General features: G+C 39.1%; 1 protein-coding gene and 1 pseudogene across 3 annotated transcripts; both read right to left on the bottom strand.

Moving 5' to 3' along the window:
• Positions 1-216: 216 nt before the first annotated feature.
• LOC103710894 (mitochondrial import inner membrane translocase subunit TIM17-2 pseudogene) lies at positions 217-9830 on the bottom strand (annotated as a pseudogene). 2 transcript variants are annotated; one of them, XR_016413304.1, is made up of 2 exons: positions 9065-9830; positions 217-601 (listed from the first exon to the last, which is right to left on the bottom strand). The product of XR_016413304.1 is annotated as a mitochondrial import inner membrane translocase subunit TIM17-2 pseudogene, transcript variant X2 (transcript). The 2 variants fall into 2 exon arrangements; XR_016413303.1 differs by lacking the exon at positions 217-601 and adding an exon at positions 1317-1643 and having other exon boundaries at positions 9065-9829.
• A 5110-nt stretch (positions 9831-14940) lies between these two features.
• On the bottom strand, positions 14941-16528 carry LOC103710928 (uncharacterized). The gene has a single exon (XM_026806143.4). The coding sequence runs from the start codon at positions 16468-16470 to the stop codon at positions 15367-15369; it is 1104 nt and encodes a 367-aa protein (XP_026661944.4). The 5' UTR covers positions 16471-16528; the 3' UTR covers positions 14941-15366.
• Positions 16529-25647: the final 9119 nt, after the last annotated feature.

The following is a 25647-nucleotide window of genomic DNA, read 5'->3' as shown; positions in this document are numbered from 1 at the left end:
GTTTAAGAGTTCTGGTTTACTTCGACGTTGTCTTATGACATAAACAGAACCAGGTTCGTTGCACATGAATCTAAAATTTTATTTGCTGGTGCCTTTGTGCATTCGTTACGTTATTTTAGACACCAGAAACCTCCTACATAGATCTTGACAAATCAAGGTAACCGACGCATTTAGATCCAGTAACTAATATGCTCATACTTTCACATAAACAACTCCATAGATTTCAGATCCTTCAGTATGACAATCAACACCAGCTTCTATTGCAGATTCTTTATGGTAGTGGGTAGATGAATGTGATTGTTCTCAAAAGTCAAACAAAACTTGGTCGCCGCTGACCTTTTTACCAAAAAGAAACATTATTCTTGTGAATAAACTTCCAGAAGACAGCAGACGATGGCTTATTTTGAATCCTCACACTGCATCTAACTGATCCAACTGTATCGATGTCTCATGAAGAGTTAGGTTCCTCCAATGAGGCCATCCATGTCCACTGTTCACCATTCTGTCACGATATTCCCAGATATTTTCAAAACCATGAGAATTGATAGCTCAAAGAAGTTGTGCATGCTTGATCTCTGCGACAGCCATTTCAGCAACATAACTGGAAAAAGAAAGGGTTAGATATGGTCATAATACATCAAATAATCTTCCTATCAAACACCATAAGCTTTTCCTGGATATTAAGGCCAACATTTTCAAGGACAAAACTGGGTAAGATACAGAGTTAATAATAAGAGCTAGATTTATGTTGAAAGAACATCTCAACAACAAAAACAAGATATTTTCCAGAACAACCAACTCCCCTCAAACACCTTGTCATTCTAACAAAGATTTGGCATCAGCCCTGTTTCTGAGTCTATCAAATCAGTTCTGCCTCAGGATTCCACCCCTACTTTGTACAACTTGGGTTGCAACCCTTGAATTTTGTTTCTGAGAATAGATCAACAAAGCAGCTCATCACCTGGTCATCTTAATGTGATATAGGACCCCACTTACCATTTCAGATAGGCATTTCCACTCCCATCATATAGGCAATTCAATGTAAAACAACGGTGCAAGCATGTAAATCATCCAAGAAGCCTGGCAACTGTGATTCACCTTTTTTCCTTTCGAACAAAGAACTGACAGCATGCATGTGCTCAAAGGCTTGTTTAATATTTTGGCTTACCAGAATTTGATGCCAATTGCAGAGACACCCTGCTCATTAAGAAAGATAGCTGAAGAATAGGGATGCATCTCCCAGATTATCAGTGTTGCAGCAGCAGTATGGTATTTCCATTGAACTTATGGAGTCAGAACCCAACAAATACATGATGTACTTGCAAACTTAATCTTACCTAATATTAACTATAGGATTCAGAATGCACAAACAAAATCAGCTTAAGTTGTACTACATCATCCCAAAACACTCCACAAATAACGTCGTCTAAAAGAAGGTCTTGTACAGATACTTAACCGAAGGACTACCTAAGGATACTGAAAATGTTGCCATCATACAAACAACTATTAAGAGGAAGAGATGCCGGAGGCAGCTCACTTTATGCAATTTAAACCTTTGATATCAAGGAAATCTGCTTCTAATCTCTTTTTGGATGCCCATTCCTCGATAAATACAGCTGTTTCATTATCTTTGATCAGATACCCTACAAAACCAACATGAATGAAATCAGAAGCTCCTATTACAGAAACTGAAGCAAAAAATTACCATGAAAGACAGCCATCTATATCAGAATATATGCTACAGTAGTTGCTTGGTCCATGATTGTTGCGGGCCTATGCATAAACCCACCAGAATCCAAAAATGCTTCTAAAATTCTAAAAAAATGTAAGACTAAATCAAAGATTAAGAATATCTATTTTTGTTCTGAACCGATATGGACGCAGGATATTGGTCATATCCATATTTTTTGTATCCTAGTACAGATATAAGTCGGATATTATTGAGATATAAAACAAATTTTTAACAGAATTTAATTACAAAAACTTACATTAATTATATAATTAAAAAGAATGGGAATAGAATTCACTAATTCAGTATGCAGATCATGCACAACATCTAGGTCACTAAGGATCTAAAACATGGTTATTAAACCCACAAAGACCACCAGTCCACCAAGATTTGTGTTAAAATAATAAAAATCAGAAAATATTTAAAAAATAACATAAAATATTAATATCTTTGAATCAGATATTGTTATTATTACTCTTTAACTATAGCAGAAATAAAAAATCAAAATTAGAGATTACAAGAAAATATATATATATATAAGTATAGGAATACATGGAAGATATTAATATTTTTAACAATAAAAATTTGAAAATTGATAAAGAATAAAATAAAATACATTCATTTTTCATTTTTATCAAATAAAAAGATTTATTTTCTAAAAAAATAAATGATTAAAATATGAAATATCACAACATGCATCAAATGATTATTCGAAAACCCAAATCCACGTGAATAAGTAAAGTAAACAATAAAGTAGGAGTGTGTGTTCTAGTGTGGTGGTTGAGGGCTTGGCATTCAAAGCATAAATCATCAGTTCAATTCCTAGCTTATATATTTTATTTTTAGAGATTTTTTTTTTACCACAAATCCAAATCCGGATCCAAAAAAATCTTTAAAATCCAAATTCGGATCCGAATTTGATTGGATATCTGAAAAGATAGTCAACTGGTCAAATGTGCGCGAGTTTAAAATTATTTGGGCTCTCCCACCTGAGATTAAATGCTTGTTTCTAGAATCTCATGAATCACAGTGATGGCTTATATTGTCAAGCCTGCCTCTTTATTATTTACATTGATGTGTATGAACAAGCCAAACACAATATCAAGAGGTGAAAGGACCGCGAAAGCTCAAGTAAATAAAGTGTTGTTTCCCATTAGCATCAGCTTTTGCCACTCATGGCACTACATCATTTTTATTAGCTCCCCTATGAGTACATGAAATATTCGCCCCCGTTAAAAATGCCCCACAATCAAGAATCAGGATGATGCTTAGCATATTTAGCATGTATTGTTTACAGTAATAGGCTCAAAACAAGAAGCTTCGATGCATCTTAAAATCTCCACAAAGACTCTGACTCAATTCCATTGAAAATTGTCACACAAAATGGTCCAACAATTTGCCAAAAATATGCTTCAGAATCGCCCCGCTAAAGCTGAAAGAGCATTTACTTATAGATCAACAACCAAGTTTAGTCTTAGAAATACCCAAAGGTGAAGGGCCTTCTAATGAGAGGGCATAACCCTATCTTCGATTTCAAAACAAATCTTCTAAAAAATTATGGTCTCATTATGCTCTCTCAAAGGTATCAAGGGCCAGCTGGACAATGGTCATCCAGAGGCACATCCTGAACTCATAAAACATCCACATGCATGAAACAAAACTTTTGTAAATAGTCATCTAACTGACAAAGCAAATGTCACAGCCTTGTCCTCCTCTTCACTCACTAATTTTTGTTGCACAATATAAAGCAAGATGTTTTTTCTAAAAGAATGAAATTTTCTCAAGGGGTAATTTTATGTTGGCAACCAGTTGCAAGGATCTCCTCAACCCTTGCTTGGAGACTTCTTAGATATGGGTTCCACAACAAGCTCCATTTTAATGGGAAAAGTTTTGGAAGGCAAAAAATTCTACCACCTAACAAAGTATTGCAGATAAGAGAAAAAATAAGTAGTTTTTCCTACTGATCCCATGAGCACTCATTCTCCAAACTATGAGAATATTTTATTTCACGTCTAAAGGTTGATGCATTCAAACAAAGACTGTTAGAGGCCATGGAGAAGTACACACCAAGCAAAATAGTAAATTAGCAGGATATGGATATTTTCCTGCTAAACATGCATCCCCTACCAAAAATGCTGAGTAACATACATCATAAATCCAAAAACTGTTTCAGAAGAAATGCTTCTAGAGATATTCACTTTTAGCATTACAAAGGATGAAATATCATCTACAGAAGGGCCACGCGAAAAAGTACGATCAAAGGCTTGCCAAAAGAACTCTGACCCAAGCTCTTTTGTTAGACAAATGGGTAATATGAAGAAGCATCATGGAAAGAAGGGAGCTTGAATGAGAGAAAGAGAGGATGGATCACTATCCCATCATTCTCTCACATTTACTGTTTTAGAATTATTATCAGATAGATTTTTTGTGATTTTTAAGTGCTTTTCATATTAAACAAGTGTAAGGTCACATCTTAGTTGTGATTTAAAGTGATTAGGAGTCCATGCTGACTCATGTTTCAGAGTGTCTGAAGATTAACCCAAGAAGGTCGAGAGCTGTTTTACGATTATGAAATACCTCTTTTCCTCCTAGTGTCCTGACCTTGAATGTGGGTTCAAGTAGGGTAACAAATTTTTATTAGAAAAATTATGGTTGTCTCCACACCATTCTTACACTTCTCATTCCAGACTCTTCTTCTTTTTATTATCATCGTATACTTACTGATACTGAATTCGAAAGCTTATCATGCCTACATGTGCAAACTGCTGTTCCAGGGTTTGCATTATTAGAGCCAGTTGCCTTTTTATGAATGGACAAGCAAGCAGGTTTCTTTGAGCAGAAATATTTATTCTATTAGGCTCAAGCAGAAATCTTTTCTACAAACTGCACGTCTAGAGCCAAAGTAAAAAATAACATTTGAATAGGTAGTTTGGAAAGCATTTCACCATATCATAAAAAATAGTAGCCAGCATTCTTGTATTAAAAATTCAAAAAAAAGGTCCTCTTCCCATGGTAAGGAGGTACCATAGAACTTTTTCATCTTCTTCACATAACAAGGAGGTCAAGCCATCATTTCCTCAATCTCTTGTGATTAAAAGGCTTCTTACTCAAGATGTAGTAGTCATATGGACTAGAATATGGAGCCAAGAAATATAAGTATCTTACCTTCTTCATATGAAAACCTGAAGAGATGCCAATATTGATGACCTTGAAGGGGACTAACATGAAAATGCTGAAGATTACATATTCCACCTTATTGTGAGTGCTTTAAACAGCTTAAGGATTTAAAATTTTAAATTACTATTGTAGAAAACTTGCAAAACAAAAGTGATCTTAGTAATGAATTTTACAAAAACCATAATAAAGGTGAAGGGATTTCCTTATGAATTGGTAGTAAGATCTTAAAATTTGCAACAGCTTATGGTCCCAATATGATTCTGAAATCTCAAGTGCATAACCCCACCCTTCCATATACCCTTATGCATGTTAATTCCATATATTCCTAGACAAATGAGGTTCACCAAAGCATTGCAACTTGGTGAATTATATGCTGTAGAAGCTTAAGTAATCAATAATATGCATAAGTTTCTTTTTAACTTTTAATCATGGAAAAATTCTTACATACTCAATGGTTGCATTTATTTTTCAAGTACACTAACCAGCCGGAGCCTTTCATATACCATACTATAAAGACCTTTTCTTCAAGGACTTATGAGACCCTCATGCATTTTGGTTCCAGATATTCCTAGACAGATTAGGTTCAGAAGAGCATGACAAATTGGTGAACACATGCAGTAGAAGTTTAGGGAAACTATAATATGCGTAGCCTTCAAATCATTTTATCTTTTGATAATGCAAAGATTATCACATACCTTATAGTTGTACTTATTTTTCAAATCGGATTTGGAACCATTTCATAAAGTGCAAGATAAGCTTGAAGTTAAGATTATTGTAGCAGAACCTCATTGTAAAGAAAAATAAATATCTTCTAACTTGCTGTATTTTTTTTAATAAAACTTATCTAGAAATGATGGATGAGTAGAGGTGGAAGTGGGTTATCACTTATGGGATTTAATTGGATTGTAACTCTATAAGAGAACATGCAAAATCTCAGGTCTGCTGAAGGATGAAAAGTTTAAAGCTTTCCTAAATTTTTCATTAGGGATGAATCGAGATGATTAAAAAGATGAGAGAAACCGTATCTGAACATGGATTAGATGTTTAGGTGGATGCAATCTTTAGTATTCTTCTCATACTTCCTTGCTCAAACTCTGATTCAAATGACCCAATATTGGAAAGCCAAATATGGAAAGAAATTTAGCTTCCAATGATGCTAGACTCTTCAGCAAATCTAAACATTCACTTCTTGATGAAGCAATTGTTCTTGATTAAGGACGAAGTGCATTCTACTATGGTTGATTCTTCCTAAGCCTCAAATGTGACTTCCAGTTCACCTCTTCTTGTTTTTCTTATATTCAAAGTTGCATCACATGCTTTTCCTACAAAAGGTTAAAATCCTCAAGCTAACCTTGAACTTGCAAAACCCTAGAACAACAAAATCAAAATCAGAATTCACACCAAACAAAAATAAATTTTCCAACATTAACAATAACTAAAGAATGATTTTCCACAATTAAATATTACGATATGCATAACCCTTGCATCTTCTTATAACTGAGCCTGATTAAATCAGATAGCTTATTAACTAAAGATTCAAAATCCAACTAGATTAAAGATCGAATAATGAATCTGGAAACCCAAGAACAAGTGAATGAGGCAGAACGTAGCAACTTATGGAGATTGAAGGCAGAGCAGGATAGGTGAAAGGCTGGGATGAGGCTAAAGAGGACCCATGAGAGAGAGAGGGGGCGCTAGGGAGAAAAGTATATAGGTGGCTAGTGGTCTGCAGAGGAGACCAAGGGCAGAGCGTGAAGATGAAGGAGATGAGATTAAGTTGGGATTTGAGAGAGGAAATGGAGGAGGCAGGTAGATAACTAGGTTTTCAGCTTTGGTCATAATATTAAGTAGTTGTTATATCATACCATAGGTCAATTAGGGTCATTACTGGATCGAGTTGACGTCGGATCAAACAACGTTGAATTAATATGGATTTTTGACATTTTAATCTCCTTTCTCCAGTCAAATGCCAGGATGGACCTTTTTTTATAACAGATACAAACTACCCCAATGTTTTGGTTCAATGGAAAAAAGAGATTCAACATGCACTAAACGGGTCATTCCATTAAACATCATTTATCATATGATAATTATATTCCCATTTCTCACCCCATGTCCTCCTCTTGATTTTATCTACTGGGTTGCATCCCACCCATCTATGGTCCTATGTTCCATTAAAGCATAAAATGTATGGCCTATGGACAAACTACTCATTTGCTTTCTTTTTAGTCCATTGGTGAGACCTCCTTTCCTTCCATAACATCTTGCCCACCTCTTTAGATAGCTATACTTCGACAGCCCACGATATGATCATCCCATCTCAAACTTTGCAGTAACCCTTCCACCCTCCTACAAAGCTCCACTTGGAAAAGTGGTCCTTTTGGTTATTATACCATCCTTGCTTCCTTCTAATCTCTTCTAATCTAGCCATTTTGGGTGAGATCCTGAGTTGTTACAAAAAAGTATGTCTTTTCATTTTATAATCAAAAAAGGATCATGCTCTTGACATCCCAATTAATATTTGTGTTATTGCATTGGGATATTATCAGATCATTTAGGTTAAAACTATTTGAGCCAATCTTGTCAAAATTCAATACTTTGATATCCCTAATCTCCAATGACCATTGAGAACTTAGGACACATTTATTACACCTACACCAGACCTCTTTTAAGTTGCATCACTTTCCAAGCCATGTTCCCTTGCAAAGGATCATGTCTATGATGCAAAAGAGGCTTGCATTATATTCCGCTTGTTGAAAGGGTCTTTATATTCTTTTAGTTGATTAGGTGGAATATTTGGATGACTCTAAGCTCAATATCTTGACGCATAATAGGGACATCATCAATCACAAGTTTGGGATCTTGCCATAGATTTACAAGTATGAATAAGTTCTCTGGTATAGTTATATAAATGATCCTCACAAACTTTCATCTTTCTTCAGTTATTCCATGAGATCTTTTATGACTCATAAAAGAATAATTCATGTTCATGGATAAAATCATCTTTAAATTAAGACCATTGGCAACAAGAGGAGCTAAAACACTTTTTTTCCTCTTGAGATATGAACACATGGAAAAGGCAGGATGACAAAACAAGATTTTTTTTTTACTCATTCAAAAACCAAACAATGTGATGCTCCTATATAGAGATTACAAGGACAAGTAGATCACAAAAGGCCTTCTAAATCTAAACCCTTGGGCTCACATCCATCTTTTCCTACTTGACATTATGGTAAACAAAGGGACCTAAAAAAAATTATTGAACTCATGCTAAACTCCCATGCAAAACATATATAGTACATGAAAAAAGGCTAATGCAAAGAAAAGATTGATCACTTTCTAGTGGCGTGCCAACCTAGCTCTGGACAACAGGTATCATCTCATGCCAGCACTTGGCATGCACTAGCATGATAACATGCAAAGCACTAGCGCATGGTAAATAGCATGCTAGTGCATCATGCTGATAAATCATTGGTTTGGTAGGTATTAATTCAAACTTCAAAGCATGCCCTCAAGCTGGTGTCTTTGTTAGTTGTCTCAACTCATTAATTTTTGAAGTCAAAACAGTTCTCTAAAATTTGTTTATGTCCCTCCAATCTACATTCCAATGTAGAAAATTTGTAATGCATTGAAAGGCCGGTAAGCTCACAAAGAATAATAGCCATCCTTACATTTAGACTATGTTTTGGCAAAGCAGTTATTCCACTACTGCTAATCTGCAAGACAGAAGAATAGCTTACTTGTTGTCGAGCCTATAACTTTTACTAATTGTTGGCAGAGGCAAACAATTTAATCTCCGCTCCCTGATAAAACACCTTTTAGAATGCTTAATAAAAAAATGTCCATCACTGATCACTGTTATCACTCTAATGCTAGCTAAGCGAACCATTTGTACACCATAATACAGTATACACATAGAAATTGTTCGGAAGAGTTTTTTTAAAAAATGCATGCAAAAAAAATCTATTTTGACTCAATTTTGATATCAAATATAAATATAACAAATTAGTCAGATGACCAAAGGAAAAGAACTAATGAGCCAGAAACAGAAATTGGAGACATTCATGAGCTTTGCTTGCAAGTGATTTATATAAGTTTGCCGGCAACTTATTAGACGTACCTAGCATAACTTTATACCGACAAAGATATCAACATTACCTCATTCAGAAACAAAATTCCCGTTCCCTTATTTTACTTGTACTCAAAAGTCGGGATCGGAGTGCTTGGCGTATCAAAACTCTCCAGGATCTCTGTCTTGCTGCCTCCACCTCCGCTCTTCCCCTCATCCTGCTTCTTCCCACCTCCAAACCACCCTCCGAACCAAGAAGAAGAGGAGGCAGTGGTATCTTCAGCTGTGGAGACTGGAGATCGGTATCCCATCTGGGGGATGGAACCTCCAGCGCCGGCCATGGCGGGGACGCCGGATGGCGGCATCATGAGGGCGGGATCGGGGATATTCTGGGGGGCGCTGAGGAAGCGGTTAAGCATGATGCCGGCACCCTCGATGAGAGCGAGAAGGATGCCGCCGAAGAGGGCGGATCTGGCGGCGGGGCCGGCGCCCTGGCGCATCTGGAGGAAGCCGCCGGTGGCGGCGCCAGCGATGATGGAGTTCCAGGGGTCCTCCTTCTGGCGGATGTAGACCATGGAGCAGTCGAAGGCGGAGAAGAGACCTCCCCAGACGGCGAAGCTGCCGCCGACGCGAGGGGCGTTCATGCGGACCGCCTGGGCGCCGCCGGCGAGCCGCTCACCGTTGGGGGAGTTGTAGAGGCCCTTGATGAAGTGGAAGGCCGACCCTCCCACCGCTCCCATCCCGAACGCCCCGCCGACGTCGTCCAGGATCCTGTCCGGGCACGGCTCGCGCGACGTCTCCGGCGTTCCCATGTCGCCAGGAAAAACCTAGAGAGAGAGGTTCAAGAAGAGACGGCTGAGGGGTATATAAATTAGGAACAAACCCTACATAGAATTCGGTCGGCAGTGGCTTTGAAGTCAGAGCCCAGAAGGTCCGGACTGGGCCGGCTGGCCTATTAGGCTTACTTTATGTCGGTTTGGACTGGCCTAATTCTTTGAAACATATTGGATGGGCTAAATAAGGCCTGGTCTTCTAATTACCCCGCAAAGACTAGACGCGTGGAAGGGGTTGCAAATGGGCCGGCCCAACCTGTCAAGTTAGCAGGCTGGATATGAATACCATGAGATTACAGGCCGGCGAAGGTTGGAACCATGGTTCTATTTATCGGGTTCAGGTTGATTGACGATATTTATATGTTTTATTTACATAGCTAATCTACTGTATATAATCTAATAACCATATGACTAATTACATTTTAAGTTAGTCAATTAATTTTAGCATTTAAACATTATTAAACTTGTTATCATTATTAAACTTGTTCTCAAATCAAAAAATGTTAGGTCAAATTGATTGAGAAATATGGGTTCTTTGAGCTACCTATTTTTAAAAATAAGCAAATTAACCCGACCAATGATGTTCGCTGCGACTAATTTTGGATATGGCGTTGAGAATGGTCTATTCAACATCTCTACCAGATTGTTTTTTTGAGCTACCTATTTTTAAAATTTATTTCTACTGAAAATAATATAAAAGCTATTAAATATGTCAAATTCATGAATAAAATTTGGGATCATGTTTTGTAATTACGATGTCCACATTCTAGCAGATTTGCAAAAATAATGAGATAAATTTGGGCACAAGGATTCTACTCGAATTTGTGCCTAGTAGTAATTACATTTTAAAATTAATCTGTTCAAATTGATTTTTTTTGTATGATGTACATATAGGGTCCATCTATGAAAGCCCTCGCTTAAAATTTAATTTTTTCACTATTTAGAATTTAAATTTAGTTACCTAAAAAATAATTTATTGAAATATTAAAAATGATATTAATCTTTTCAGGTATATGTGATGTGATAGCCACTAGCTGGACTACGTCTGGAGATAATGTTTATTTGCTTGGAAAAATAAAAATTTCTATCTTTTTCTAAATTTTATTAGCAATTTTGAAATCATTATATAAAATGTATTAGAAATATTATACCTTTTCTGAAAAAAAACTGGAAGTATTAGATCATTGTAAATTAATATCTAAGATAAGAGCTTCATTTTCTAAGTAAACCTATTTTTATTAAATTTAATATATAATTAATTAAAATATATATGTCTAAAAATAACAATTTAATCTCTAAAAGAGAAAAATAAATTAATTCATTGTAATATATTTTGGATGGTGCATGATATATTATTTATGTGATAGATATGCTTGTTTCTAACTTAAGCACATAAATGAAACTAAAGCTAATGTAATCAACTCGATATCCATGCATTCTTCATGCAAAAACACAGTACTCTTGTGAGAAAACATCATGAGAAATGCAAATTAGAAGTTGGAGACCTAGACAAGACATATCAAAGATTTTTGGAATATATTCATGCATATTCGTCAATGTCCTTCATCTTGGTTTTTGGGTTGGTATGTATTGTACCTGCTCTCAACCGGTATAGAAATGATTCTTGATTTTTTTAAAATTTTGTATCGACATTACTAAAATATAAAAATTTTTATTTTTTTGAAAAAGATTTCCTCTAAATCATATTACAACATAGAGAAGTCCCATACATTCAATTTGAATTACTCTTGCTGCACTAAATCCTAAGAACCTGCACCTTGTAGCTACCGAATAGCCCAAATAGGTCATCTCCAATACCCCTGCATGGCACTAACACACGCGCACCATAGTATCTCCAAAATAAGTCTAATTATTAGATAGATCAAATTCATTGGACCAGTCCAATAGTCGCTCACCATATTATATTTTATATTTAAATAATTCAAGATCAAATAATGGGTGCATGTTATCCACCATCTATATTATTGGATTAGTTTAGTGGACTTGGTTCATGTAATAATTTCTCTCAAAATGCCATCATGTTCTCACGCTTCACACATGAGACAGAGAGAGGTGTCCTTTTGAAAGAGCTCAAGAACCAAGGCGATCGATGAGTTAAAGGAGTAGGAAACAAAAAATTAAACAGGAGCAAAAGGGGTGTTCGATGGGATGTCAGCATCCTTCCCTCCACTTAACTCTGCACCAACCCACGTAAATGCCTCTCATATTACTGCATGGAGAAAGGAATTCTCTTTCCCCTATACTTTCTTAACACAGCAAGCCGCTGCCACCCCAACTTAACGAACCCTCTCTCCTCTGTCACTCTTTCTTCTCTCTCCCAAAAAAAAAAATCTTAAAACTTTTTTCTCAACTTGTACATTAAAAAGCCTACAACTTTGGTGCCTGCGTACGTATCCTCTGAAAAGTTCCTATACTCGCAGCGCACCGCTAGCTGACAAGTAAATACTACTACTCTTCTTGCCACCTTTACCTATTTGGGGTTATTATCCTCTGCCATCTGGCCTCCTCTGTGATCAGAAAATAGCACACCAGCCTTTGATTAGTCGTCTTCAATCTTGGTTCTAACGTTGTCAAGTTCTGGTCGTGTTTACTCCCTGTTACAGTGCAAATCGGCTGGGTCAGATTTGGTCGACTTTAGCAAGTGGCAAATCCAAATCCAATAATTCTATTTGTTTTTGGAATTTCATGCAACTTTTTCTTGTGGATCCTTTTTCCAGTTTAAATTTATTATGATTCAATACCTATATAATGTATGTTAAATATTATTTTCCTGTTCTGATACTTAGATCCAAATCTTCAACATCTAGCTCTGATATTTCATTTTTCTCCTGGTGGCTAATCTGATATTTCTTTTAACATGGTTCTATATAGTTTCCTTTTAATTATATAATTAAGAAGAATCAATGATCACGGTCGCCTGTATAACCATTCAATCTTGATAATACTTTTTGGTGATTAAACAACATCATACCTATTGCATTCTCCGGATACCTACTGCACAAGCATCAACAAGCACTTGAACATTTAGACCAACTTGCTGGCCAAAAGTCCAAATAAAGGATTCAATCATCGATGAACAAACAAATCTAGCAAGTTAGTATTCACAACACATTCAGATCGATGGCTACAATCTAAAGGCTGATACACCAAGAATGCAGATCGACTAAATATGGTGTAAACCAAGAGGGACAAGAACTATCAGCCTAGAATGAAGTCTTAGTAGAGCAGAGTCTAAAGATGGTGGTTGACCATCAATTATCACTACTCATGCATAGGAGGAGCCAGGTAGTTACACCTAGTTTACCATTGCTTAGAGTTATAGAGGAGTGGAAGTTACACGTATCTCATCATTACCTAGAGTATGGAGAAGTATGGTAGTTACACCAAGCTTACCACGATTCAGGACATAGGAGAAGTCGTACAACTACTCAGAATATAGAAATGGTGGGGAGAAGATAACTACCATGCATGATAATGACAGTCCATATGATGCAAACCAACGGGGACAAGTGTCCAAAGTTATATAATGACATATATCAAGCAGTTTATCGAAGCCATTTATAAATCTCATATTGTAATCCCAAGAAGGGATTCTTTCGCCGCTCAATAAATTAAATCAGTATATGTTTAAGTTATTCTTATCCTTACTTTATCTTTAAATTTCTTGCTTTTAATTTTCGAGTAAGACTCTAATTTATCGGTAGGAATAGCAATCTAGTACTTCGATCATAGCTCCGGCTATACCACATTTTTTTCTTCTTCCAAAAGGATGGCGTAACCATAGCGAAAATTCTTAAAGATTAAAACATCCGGATCCATGCTATTCTCATCATTATTCTTTCATTATCCCTTTTCTGGATAATTTGACGCCGATAGCACGCCCTTACATTTACCCAACCTAATCATAGAATTTATTATCTTACTTTCAACCATCCTAGAGAGAAAGAAGACGTTAACAAGTTTTCTAGCACATCTATCTCCCTCTTCGGTCAGAAAGAGGAAGCGAGAGATGGTCGCCCACTTGATTACCTTTCCAAATATATATGAGAGCTCTTGAATGTGGAATTGTCTTTTCCATGACCTTTATGAGTCTTTTTTAATACATAATACGTGCTCATAGATATATATTCATGTCCGTAATAAATTATATATTATCAAACCATTTTTTTTGTTTAGACTGTGATCTAACATATTTTTAATCATCAAGCATGGTTACATGCCGTTAATTAACGGTCAGTACATGAGAGAAAAGAGAACATTACACTAGGGAAAACGAGGTCTCTTCGCCAAGTGCTCAGAGTTGCTACATCTAGGGCTAAAGCCAGCACTCAGTGTTACAAAAAGAAACAAAAGCCATTGACTACTATGGCTGTATTGCGAGGTCTCAGACTGAAGGTGAGAAGAATGGGGGCACATTAAAAAGGAGAGCTTGTCATTGAGCTAGTGGGTGATGGTTTGATGATTTAAGAGGAAAGTTCTGTAAAAGCAAAAGAAAGAATTGCTTAGATACCTGTGAGTGAGGCTTATTTGGGTCGTGTTATAAATACTCTGGATCTTAGTGACATATACTTTTAATCCTAAATACTTTGTTAACAAAACATTCACATGGATAGAAGAGCAAGTACAAAGCTGAAATGCAATTCTTTTTTCTCTGATATTTATGACAAGGGTCATACTCTACATGCTGGATTTTACCTTTAGTCCAGTGTCTCTTTTACCTTACCCTACCCACAAGAATATAGCAGGACTTCATTTTATCTCAAAAACTCGATTTTTAACACTCTTTAACTTAAATAATTATTTTTAGTAATATTTCTATAATTTAAAAGAGAAGGTTCAAAGTTCGGACTAAATGGTAGTTTTGAAAGTTGAAGGATAAGTAGGATTAGTTTTGAACCTTCTTTATGACAAGGATTAGTTCGGACTAAATGGCAGTTTTTTTTATCATCAAAAAAAAAGTAGGATTAGTTTTGAACAAAGAAAAAAAAAAGAAGTAAAAGATTATCCAATTACGCTTTTACCCTCATAGAAAATGTATGGCTGCCCTGAAGAGGGAGTCTCGGGGTAAAGAATCTGATGTACATAAGTTTTTTTTTTTTTTTTTTTTTTTTTTTTTGACATTGGCAACGAGAATTCCTCAAGAATCCAGCGCTTCTAGCCATTTTTTCGCCTCTTTTAGGTTTTCTTTTATTGCACACTTTCTTTTAGCTTTTTTAAAAGGAGAAAAAAGAAGAAATCCCAGCTCAAATCCCAAGAGAGTGGTGCAACTTTTCAACTTAATTCCTTCGCTTGACCTTACCTATAGGAGAAACACTGCATATAGCTTTTATCTCCATTCCATGCACATGTGGGAGGAGGAGAAGAGGATGTAATGAATAGAACAAAGACTAAAACGAGGATGAAGAAAAGTAACTAAGATCTTGGAGAGAGAACTCACAAACAGCAGACTAATATTACAGTCAGCGACTAATACCCAGTTAACAGTAAACATTCCAACAATAAGAGAAAGACCACAATCTTACATTAGATTTGAACAATCAGTTACCGAAGAGGACTACCCATATATCAGAAAAAGCCTGGAGGATGATTGGGTGGTGGTGAGGGGAGTTCAAAGAGAGGTAAGAATGGAGGAGCCTCTCCAAATCCTCTGCCTCGAAGATTTGTCTCCCAACGATCATCTCCACCATCGAGCTCCGGAAGTCACCATGAGGATCGCTCGACCGCTTCACTACCGCAAACCCTCTCTTCTCCTCCGCCAACTCTTTCATCTTCTTCTCCCTCGAGGCTATCGAAACCAAGGGCCGAAACCCCTCGCTGGCATTCCGATTCTCGTGATTCTTGGATCTTATTCTTGGTGGACATCGAGACGCCTTCTTACTCTTGTTCTTGTTAGCATTGGGCATGGGACGCTGGTAGAACTCTGAGGAATCAGAGGAGAAGCTCCTCGATGAGAAGAAAGTCTCGGTCACTTCCTCCTTACCCTCTCCTTCTTCACTAGTAAAGAGCTCGAATCCATCATCACTGTTCACAGAAGAAGAGCTACTGAATCCATAGCTATTGGACAGCAACTTCTTCTTCTTCTTTTTCTTCTTGTTTCTCTCCATCTTTTTCTCTTCTTTCCCCACTTCATTGAAGCAATAGTAGTAATAAGAACTCTTTGACGGAGAGGAAGGGGAAGCTGGAGGGCACATCCTCCCCTCCCCCTCTCCGGTCACGTAGAACCCACCCGTCTCCCTCACTCTCCTCTCCTTCTTCTTATTCTTCCCATGTTTCCCCTTCTCACTCTTGGCCATGAGAAGAGGAAGGTCTCCGGTAGGCCGGCAACCGCCACAATCTATGGCGAGCCGCAAGGCGGGAACCTCATGATGACGATCGTTGGCGATCGAGTAGGATGGAGACCGACCGAGGCTATTATGGGCTAAGAACATACCATCATCATCGACACCTCGGTGTCGGTGGCGGCGGGGGACGAAGAAGGGCTCACAGGCGACGTCGTGCAGAAGTGTCCGACTCGAGCCGGTGGAGCTCAGGATGGTTGCAGCGGAGGTGGAACTGTTGCAGGCGGAGCGGAGAAGAGAAGAGGACTTAAACATGCGAGCGAGTCGCTGTTTAAGCCTGCTACTGCTTTTGTTGCTCTCCATTGCCTCTCCTCGATCCCTTTATCTCATTTGCACTTGTTTTGACTTGAAGAGGAGAGAAGAATAGTAAAAAATGAGGAGGGGAGGGTTTTTATAGTATTTCAAACTCAGGCTAAGGAAAGGAATCCACGCTAGCTAGAAGTGGCTCCCCTATATTATGAGCTTATTATTGTAGGAATGAGTTGGTGGTTTGCCTTTTTGAGTAATTGGTGGAATGAGTGTCGTGCCCGAGGGGGCAGGTCGGACGGGCGCGTCGGGCTGCATCGGGCATACATCTCCTGGTTTAATATAAAATATAGAGATGCAAATGAGAGAGTTGCTGAGGCTCCGCTAGGTCCAAACACGATTCAATTCGACTCAGCTGATAATTATACCAGCTTGTTGAATAAATTGAACAGCTTTTCGAGTCAAACTCGAATAGCAGAATACTCGACCTAAATAATATTATATTATATATTATTAATTTAATATTTTAAAATATATTACTATATTATATTTATTTTAGTTATACTTTTAAATTATGACCAAGACTCGAATTCGAGTTTGAGTGTAGCTGGGCTGATATTTGAGTTGGCTTGAGTCGATCTCAAGTATTACTTTTTTTCGATCAAGTAAAGCTATTAAGGCTTGACTAATCTCAAGTTGAATTTCGAGCCTGAGTATTTTAAATCGAGTCGAGCTCGAGCCTCTAGCTATTCGACTCGGATCGGTTTGATTGCACTCGATAATAGTTTTTTAAATAATAGCTATGTCATTATGTAACGAAAATAGTGACTATAATTATACATTTATAATTTTCACTAGATAAAATATTAATTTTATAAAAATCCATTTTGTACTAATTTTTACTTAAAAAATATTTATACTATATGATTAATGATTGTTATGATAACCAACGATAGTTTTGGTAAATATGTATTGTATAATAGCGTAAACACGTGATAGCCTAACGTACTGTCCGACCAAAATATAGATTAGATTGTCATTTGAGAGGGTTATATGGGAGGATCTTTATGTTTTGTACATTCACTAGTTGTTGACTTCTTTTTTTTGGCTACAATGGATGACTCATACACTTCTAGTATAAATACATCCAAAAAAGTTAAAAGATAACAAGTCTCGGAGTGCTCTAAGCAACTCTCCCTCACCAATCCAGAGAGCTCTCCTAGAGTGGTCAGCTACATACGAAGCCACCCAATCTGCACCTCCATTGACCTTTTTATAAACATGCTTGGCCTAAAAAGCAACGTCTCTACCTATCATAGCCCAAATGTTCCGAAGCAATGGGTGACAAACACCCATGTTGCCGGTGCACCTCTAGATCTAGCTAATCACCGTAGCCAAGTCACCCTCGAGCAGAATTGTGCAACACGTCGGGCCTAATACAAACTAGTTCAAGCTGTCCTTAGCTTCGGCCAAGAAATAGAAATGTCAAAGATCTGGCACCCATCAGCAATAACGACTCTAGAGTTTGGGCCTCTGATCATGAATTCTGCACCACCTCTTCTGCCACCATATAGCACACGTCCACTGAAGTTGACCTTAAGAAAACTCAGGAGTGTGGGTCCCAAGCAAAAAATATCATTCGTGGCGCTACAAGAGCAGATATAGAGCTCCAGATATCTCGAGCTATCAAAGACCTGTTCAATGGACCTGCATGGGTGATCTCTGTCGTTTGTGCACGAGCTCACTCTATGACGAACCTGAGTTTAGGGCTGCTCTCTCCAAATATCTAGGCATTCTTAGCCAGCCAAATATGGTAAGCAGTATAAGTCGCCCCAATGGCCATATATCGGGTCTGAGGGGTGGCGGCCCACCGTCCGAGCGCTTGAGTGAAGGAGCCCGACTGGCACCGAGCATTCAACAGAATATCGACGAGCCTCCAGACTCTCCTAGCTCGCTCACACTAAAACAGAGTATGGTCCATGTTCTCCTCCACCTAACATCTATGGCACTACGATTGGATGCACAATCCCCATCCGCTCAGTACAGATTTCGTCGGCAGCCGATTCCAAACCACCTTATAGAAAAAATATAGCAACTCTCGTGTGAAGACCGAACCTCCAGATTCAGGCGCAATCCTTCCTCGAGTGTTGCTCACTCTAAAGGAGGCCATAGATATCTCTCACTCTGACTCTGGGGCTACAAGACGTACACCAAACCCTCACATCTAGACTAGCATTCTTCAGAACTTGCAACGACCAGACTCTCTCTGCGAGGTACTCACCAAACAGATGGCTGATCCGGTTAGTGTCCCATCTTGCCCCCTCAAGGCGGAGAAGAACGCAAACCCATAGCTCGCCTACGGCCTCAATGTTGACCATGGTCGGCTATAGCTCACCGGGCGAGTATCAACCCAAGGGTCCTCTACCACATCCCACTACAAGAAAATACACTTTCAGCGACTACTTTCGGCGACTAAATGAATAGTGGTCGCTGCAAATAAGGCTATTTGCGACCAACATCCTTGTTAGTTACTGAATGATTGTCCTACACCGACTAAATGCATATTTGGTCGCGGAAAATCAAAACCAAGTTGGCGGAGTGGAGGTAAAACGTTTGGCGACTAAAGTTTGGTCGCTGAAAATAAGGCTATCTGCGACCAACATTCTTGTTAGTTACGGAATAATTATCCTACACCGACTAAATGCATATTTAGTCACGGAAAAGCAAAACCAAATTGGCGCGAGTCCAGTATTTCGGCGACCAAATATGGTTATTCGGCGATTAGAATCTTAGTCGCTGAAAGTGTATTTTCTTATAGTGTCCACATTGCCCCATCGCCGATCAGCCACTTGGTATTAGCTAAGGCGGTGGACACATACCTACAAATTTTCCCGTACAGGAAGGAACACCTCTGACCATTCTAAGCTACCTTACCTACCATTACCAGTTCGTAGCAGGCAATCATTACCTGACTCCAGAAGAACTGCAGCTCAAGTACCAGTCTCGCCGCATGTCATGCAATCAATGTCTCCTCATAAGAAGAGACTGGACACCTAGACCTTTCTCATGAGTTGGCTGGCAGACCGTCTCCCATGCCAATAGATGCACCTCGTGACTACCACCATTTGAGCCCCACAAGAAGTTCCGGAGAAGCCGTTCAATCCTCATCAATACAATCTTCGGGATGACTGTGTTGGATATAAGATAGACCAGCATGTAGCTCAGGACCGATCTCACCAGCGTTTGCCTACCTATCATGGATAGCGAGGTCACTCTCCAGCCTCCATGGATGCGCTGCACCATGTTGAGGCACTCCGACACTCGCAGTCTCCCTCCATGATGGGGATGCCCAGATAACTCCATAGCCCCTCCTGCTTCCTAATACCAAGGAGCCCCCTAATAGCCTACTTCATCTGCAACTCCATCTTTAGACTGAAGCAGACGGTAGACTTGTGAAGGTTCCCCCTCTAACCTAATGCCTTATAGTAGTTTTCCAAGACACTTTTGAGGGCTAGCATGTCCCTCTTCCCTGCCCTGACAAGGAGACAATCGTTTACAAGCAAAAAATGGAAGATCGGTCGGGCACCGGGGGCTAACATGGTAGGCTTCTTAGTTGCATAGAATTAGAGATGAAAGGGTGTGGATTCCATTGATAAAGTCAAACAAGCACACGTGAAGGATGGATGGATTTTTAAAAGGGTTTCTTACCAATTTTCGTTTGCCACTTTCCAAGAATCCTAACTGCGAGATGCCGCAGGCATGACTCAGGTTGCTCATGCTTCAACTGCGCTATTTTTTAGTTCGGGTTAATTTCACCGCCCGTAGACATTCACAAAAGGATGATGCGATTCCCTGAAGGAGAAAACTAGATATAAGGGGGTAACATGCAAAAATGTGTTAAAAACATATACCTTGTGAAACACTCTCCATACATTACATCATGTGGATAAAGTTGGAATTAATATACTCAATTATTAAATTTATTACTTAATATACAATAGATAATAATGATGTCGGTATTAATATACTCGGTTATTATTAAAGTTTATTATTTAATATGCAAAAAAAATTGGTTATTAAGTTCTTTTATGTGCTATAACCTGCTAAACTGTTATGTTACAATTTTTTTTTAAAAAAAAAAATTATATCCTATGCGTCACGTGAGATCTATGTAACTGCTATTGTTATTAATGATGGAAGTTTCAGCATATAACTCCTTGTGCAAAGTTCTTCATTTACCATGCGGATGCTATAATAGATAACAGAAGTTTTGCTTGATCATTATTAAAATCTATTATTTAATGTATAATAAAAATTTGCTAATTGAAATCTCATATTATTATAATTTTTTTTATCGTTATACTTTGTTTAAAGAACAATTAGTAAAAGGAGAAAAACACAGTATCCCATATATTGCGCAAGTCAGTATTTATGGTACGGTATCAATATCGAGAATTTTTGTGTGGAGATTCAAAGTTCTTCTTTTTGCTATATAGATGTCGATATTATTGCATAATGTGTAATTGGAGCTTTCTATCTATTATAATTTATTATATTTTAAAATAATTTAAAAAAAGGAAACACTGTATCCCATGCATCGTGAGGAATATATGCTAGCCTCCGGATAAAACCAACCAAATCTCAGGAAAATTCCATACAGAGGGCTTCAGGTGACTCAAAATTTCTGCCCATGGGGAGCCGACCATCCGGGCACAAGGCCCTTGACCGCTGAGTGCGACTTCCTTGGCGTTAACTCCTGTCTCATATGTTTTGATGTGATGGTTGTTCGTAATTTCAGCTTTTTTTCTGCAGCATTCTTCTGTTCCTTCTTTATTGACAATTGAAAGGAGAAACCGATAAAATAAGCTGTTTATTGCAGTTAGCTTTGACAGAAACGTCCTGTTATACATAAAAATGTTATATAGGATATGATGATCAACTCGCCTGTCAATGGATCAAGATACTAATTTGATGTTGAGAATGGTAGAAGTATTATATAATTCATAGCAGGGTGTTTATGATGGTCAACTTGCTGATCTATATATAATTTTATAATCGATGTGTATAAAATGTCTCAACTATATACTAATTTGTACTGATTTATACCGGATAGGCTAAACTTTGGAGTATAGCCTTGTGTATGTGATACCAATAGTTATTTGTGGAAATCGGCGGGCCACTTTCATTGCATAATACATATTCTCATAATACTTTGATGACAAATTTTGTCTCCGGCGTATAAATAATATGCTTGACATCAAAAATTAGATTGATGGATCAAGCTCAGTTCAGTGTGCGTTTTTTTTTTTTTGTCTTTTTTTCATAGCATATGTGTTTATGTAACTGTACTAGCACACAATCATTAACATGCATCTATTTTCAATTCTAAAAATAACATGCACCTATGTTATATAAAAATATTTCATGTAATTGTACAAGTTTTATTTGCATTTTTGATAAAACCATTTGAAGCAGAGATGATATTAGTAGGCTAAAAATGCATATTCAACGTCCTTTGAACTCCCTTCTGTCCAGTGCCACTATCTCAATAAGAGCCATGGTGCATGAATTAGAAGAATACTCTTCTTCTCTCTTTTTTTTTTTAAATTTTGCAAGGAGAATCAGAAGAATACTCAAATATACAGGTTAAGAAGACTATGGGATGGAAAATTTAACTTAATTTGCTCAAAAACAAAATGTCCGTGGAAAAAAAAAGGCATTGCTTCTCAGAACTACAAAGCTTTATAAAAAGAATTTAGAATTTTTAGTTTATAATCTTGCTTTGATCCAACCTCCATAGCTTTCTACTTAGCTAACAGTTAGGCGGCAACAAATATTTGTATATCTTCTTTTACAAGCAACCTCCAATAAATATTGCTATAGCTAAGTCAAATGGTATAATATAACAAGCATAGGGCCAATATCAAAGCAAATTTACCATTGATTTCAGCTCCATAGTTGCGGCCCTTGTGGATCCTCAATCCAAAATTTCAAGCTTCTCCATCCCAAAACTTCAAATACTTTTTTCCTCTTGCAAGTATGAGCACTCACGACATGAATGCTCCATCAATTATCCAAAACCATGGATCAGATCGTTTCCTCTGATTTCCTGCTCGTAAACAGTGTTTTGGATATCAAAAAAGCTAAAAGCAAACAAAAGGGTTGGTAACTAACCCAAACTCCCAAGCCCCGGCCTTGTACAAATCCTTGGGATTACGCCATCCCTGCAGCACGTTGGTCTTTGTAAATCCATTTCAGAACAGGTTGCCTGAGTTGAGTATCCCCAAGTTTTTGAAATCCATTAATGGAGGGAAGAGAGAGTGGAGAAATGAGCGGTGAGCCCTGTCCCTTGTGGGCTCATTTCCCATGAAACGTGTCGCCATGCCTCTGTCCACTCTTACTGTTGGCACCCATTAGTGGACAAAACAGTCAGCACTGAGCCACTGTCTCTTTGGTCTCTCTGTCTCCCTCTCACTCTCAGGGCAATTTCTTCTCTTAGGACGGGGAGTGCATGCAAGGCCAAAAGCCATGCTCTTCCTCAGAAAAAAAAAAGGCCAAAAGCCATGGAAATAAAAAGAAAGAAACAAAAAGGAGGCTGACAACCCTTTTTCTCTTGATTAGCTTGCTGATGACTGCTGAGGTCTTTCGGCTTATCTTAGATTTTTACTTGTGACTCCCAAAAGGGCCATGGGCCCCAAGTGCTCGCTAACGTTGCAAGAAATGGGCGCACACCTCCTTCAAGTGTTAAGAGGGGAATGCCAAGTCCAATACTACTGCACCAGCTGGTTTCTTTCACCGGCGCAATCGGACTCTGCATGATTTTATTTGGAGGCATGGAAATGAGCAAAGATTCATCCATACTGTTGCTTGGAAAACCATTTGTACTCCGAAAAGGAAGGAAGGATCGGGCATTCCTCAAGTTGAGAAGTGGTGTGGTTGGCAGGAAGAATAGTGATGAATCCAACGACCCTGTTAGTAGACGTCTTGAAGTCGAAACACAATTTTAATGGCCAATAGCATTCCTATGCTCTATCCTCTAATACTTCCCCAGTGGGGAGAATCATCCACAAGAGCTCTGCTTTTCAACTCAGCCAATTTGCAGAAGGCCTTTGTGCTATAACGTTGATTTGTTACCCATTTATCCAACGATTAATCATCTTACGTTAGAAGATGGATCTTGGAACTGTGATGCTATACAACGGTGCTTCCCTCAACCAGTAGCCGATCATATTTTGAATATTTCGGCTTGCAATGAAAGGTGGGACCTCTTTTTATCTCTACTGACCAAGATCTTGAATTCATTCCATCCAAAGCGGAATTCTGAAAAGAATCAATAGAAGCCTATGTCTTGTGGATTGCGTGGAAGAGTAGGAATGAGTTCTTGTTTCAAGACCAACATAGAGGGCCTATGGAGATTCTTGCTACTGCTCATACAGAATGGTTAGTGAATGGGTACAGCTCTATGAATGGTAGAAAACTTAGGAGAACTGGAATCCTGGGCTGTCTTACACGGCAGGACTTTGCGGAATCTCGTCAACAAATCCTTATTCATTGGCAACCTCCACAACTAGGTTTCATTAAAATAAACTTGATGGATCTTTCAGTTAAAGCCGTGCGGGTCCAGGATTCTTCTCGCTGGTTCTTGTCCACTTTCATGCTAGTTCTGTTCCTGTTGAAGAGATCAGTGGCGGCATGGCTCAGATGGTAAGTAGCTATTCGGTATTTCCAAACCGGAAGGATTGCTTTGGAAGATGATTCAACTACAACTGTTACTTGGATTAACGGAAAAACTACTTCGGACTTGTTTGGTTCGCGGGAAGCAATTTTTGCTCCTAGAAATATGATTACTGAAAAGCAGATTTCTATGAAGAGAATGCCTGGGAAAGTACTTTTGGCATGTTTGGTTGATCATAGAAAAGTAACAGATTTTCAGAATGCTTATGTTTGGTTGACCATCCATTTTCTTGAGAAAGTTATTTGTAATTCCTATTATACCTTTTGTTGGGGGAAAAACCCCAAGTCATACCGCTACGGAGGCGTTCGGCTAGAGAGCGCCGACCGGAAAGGCGCTCGGCCAAAGAGCGCCGACCAGGAGGACGCTCGGCCAAAGAATGCCGACCAGGAAGACGCTCGACTAAAGGGCGCCGACCAGAGAGAGCGCCAAGAGGCGCCCAATCAAAATAACCGAGATGCTCGGATAGGAACAGCCGACCAGCGGACGCCGACCAGAGAAGCGCTCAACTAGAAAGCGCTGACTAGAGAGCGCCAAATAGAGGCACTCGGCTAGAAGGTGTTCGCCCAAAGGGCGCCGACCAGGAGTACTCGAAGCAACCCCGCCACAGGGCGCCCCTATGGGCGACCGGCTCGGCTCGGCACCCTTGCCGAGCCGATGCCTTCACTAATACTCCTCCCCGCCCAACTTTCTCGAAAGGCCTGGCGGCTATACACGCGACTCTACTACAACCTGCCACTATCTCCAAGCCATCAAGGCATAAGATCTCCGCAGGTATTCGGCACGACCTGCCATTAATGCATGAGACTCCCTCAAGTCTCCGATGCACCCAGTCATTTAATGAGCACGGCCCAAGACGATCTCCGGATCACTGAACCATCAGAGCGTATGGCTCTCCCTGACCGCCGGTTCATTCGGTAATAAATGCACTTACCATCCACGGACCCCAGGCCCACCACAGCCGGCGGTTCAACCACTCCAACAGGTCCGATCGACCGTGACAACTCCCTGATTCCGGTCCGATTCGGTCCCGTTCTCCACTACGCCATTAATGGGCCAAATCGTGCCCAATTATTACAAAAGAGGACAAACCTCCTGTCACCTCCCAGGTAACAAAAATCCTTCTATAAAAGGAAACCTGGGGGGAAAAGGAGGGGGGCCCCCCGGACAGAACCCTCCTGGACCGGGTGAAAAGAAGCAAACAGCACAGACACAATGGAGGATATCATCCTCTTCATCTTCTTTATCTTATCCAAATGCTCTCCTGCTTGCTCTCTCCACATACTCCCCCTCTGACTTAAGCATCGGAGGGCCGGCGCCGGGGAGCCCGGCCACCGGCTTTTTTGCAGGACAGGACAGGACTGGACACACCACCCCTCTTTGCTCTCTTCCACTCCCCAGCGGAGGACGCGGCCGGCCGGCGCCCCGCCGTCTGCCCTCTCAGGCGCCGAAGCTCCTCCTTCCCCGGCTTCGCGGCGGCCCCCGGGTCCAATTTCCAGCAA

This window comes from Phoenix dactylifera, chromosome 5 (assembly GCF_051530095.1).
Source record: "Phoenix dactylifera cultivar Ajwa chromosome 5, Ajwa_hap1_PhDact_Kaust_v1.1, whole genome shotgun sequence".
Taxonomy (NCBI): domain Eukaryota; kingdom Viridiplantae; phylum Streptophyta; class Magnoliopsida; order Arecales; family Arecaceae; genus Phoenix; species Phoenix dactylifera.
This window is presented reverse-complemented; position numbering and strand designations above follow the sequence as displayed.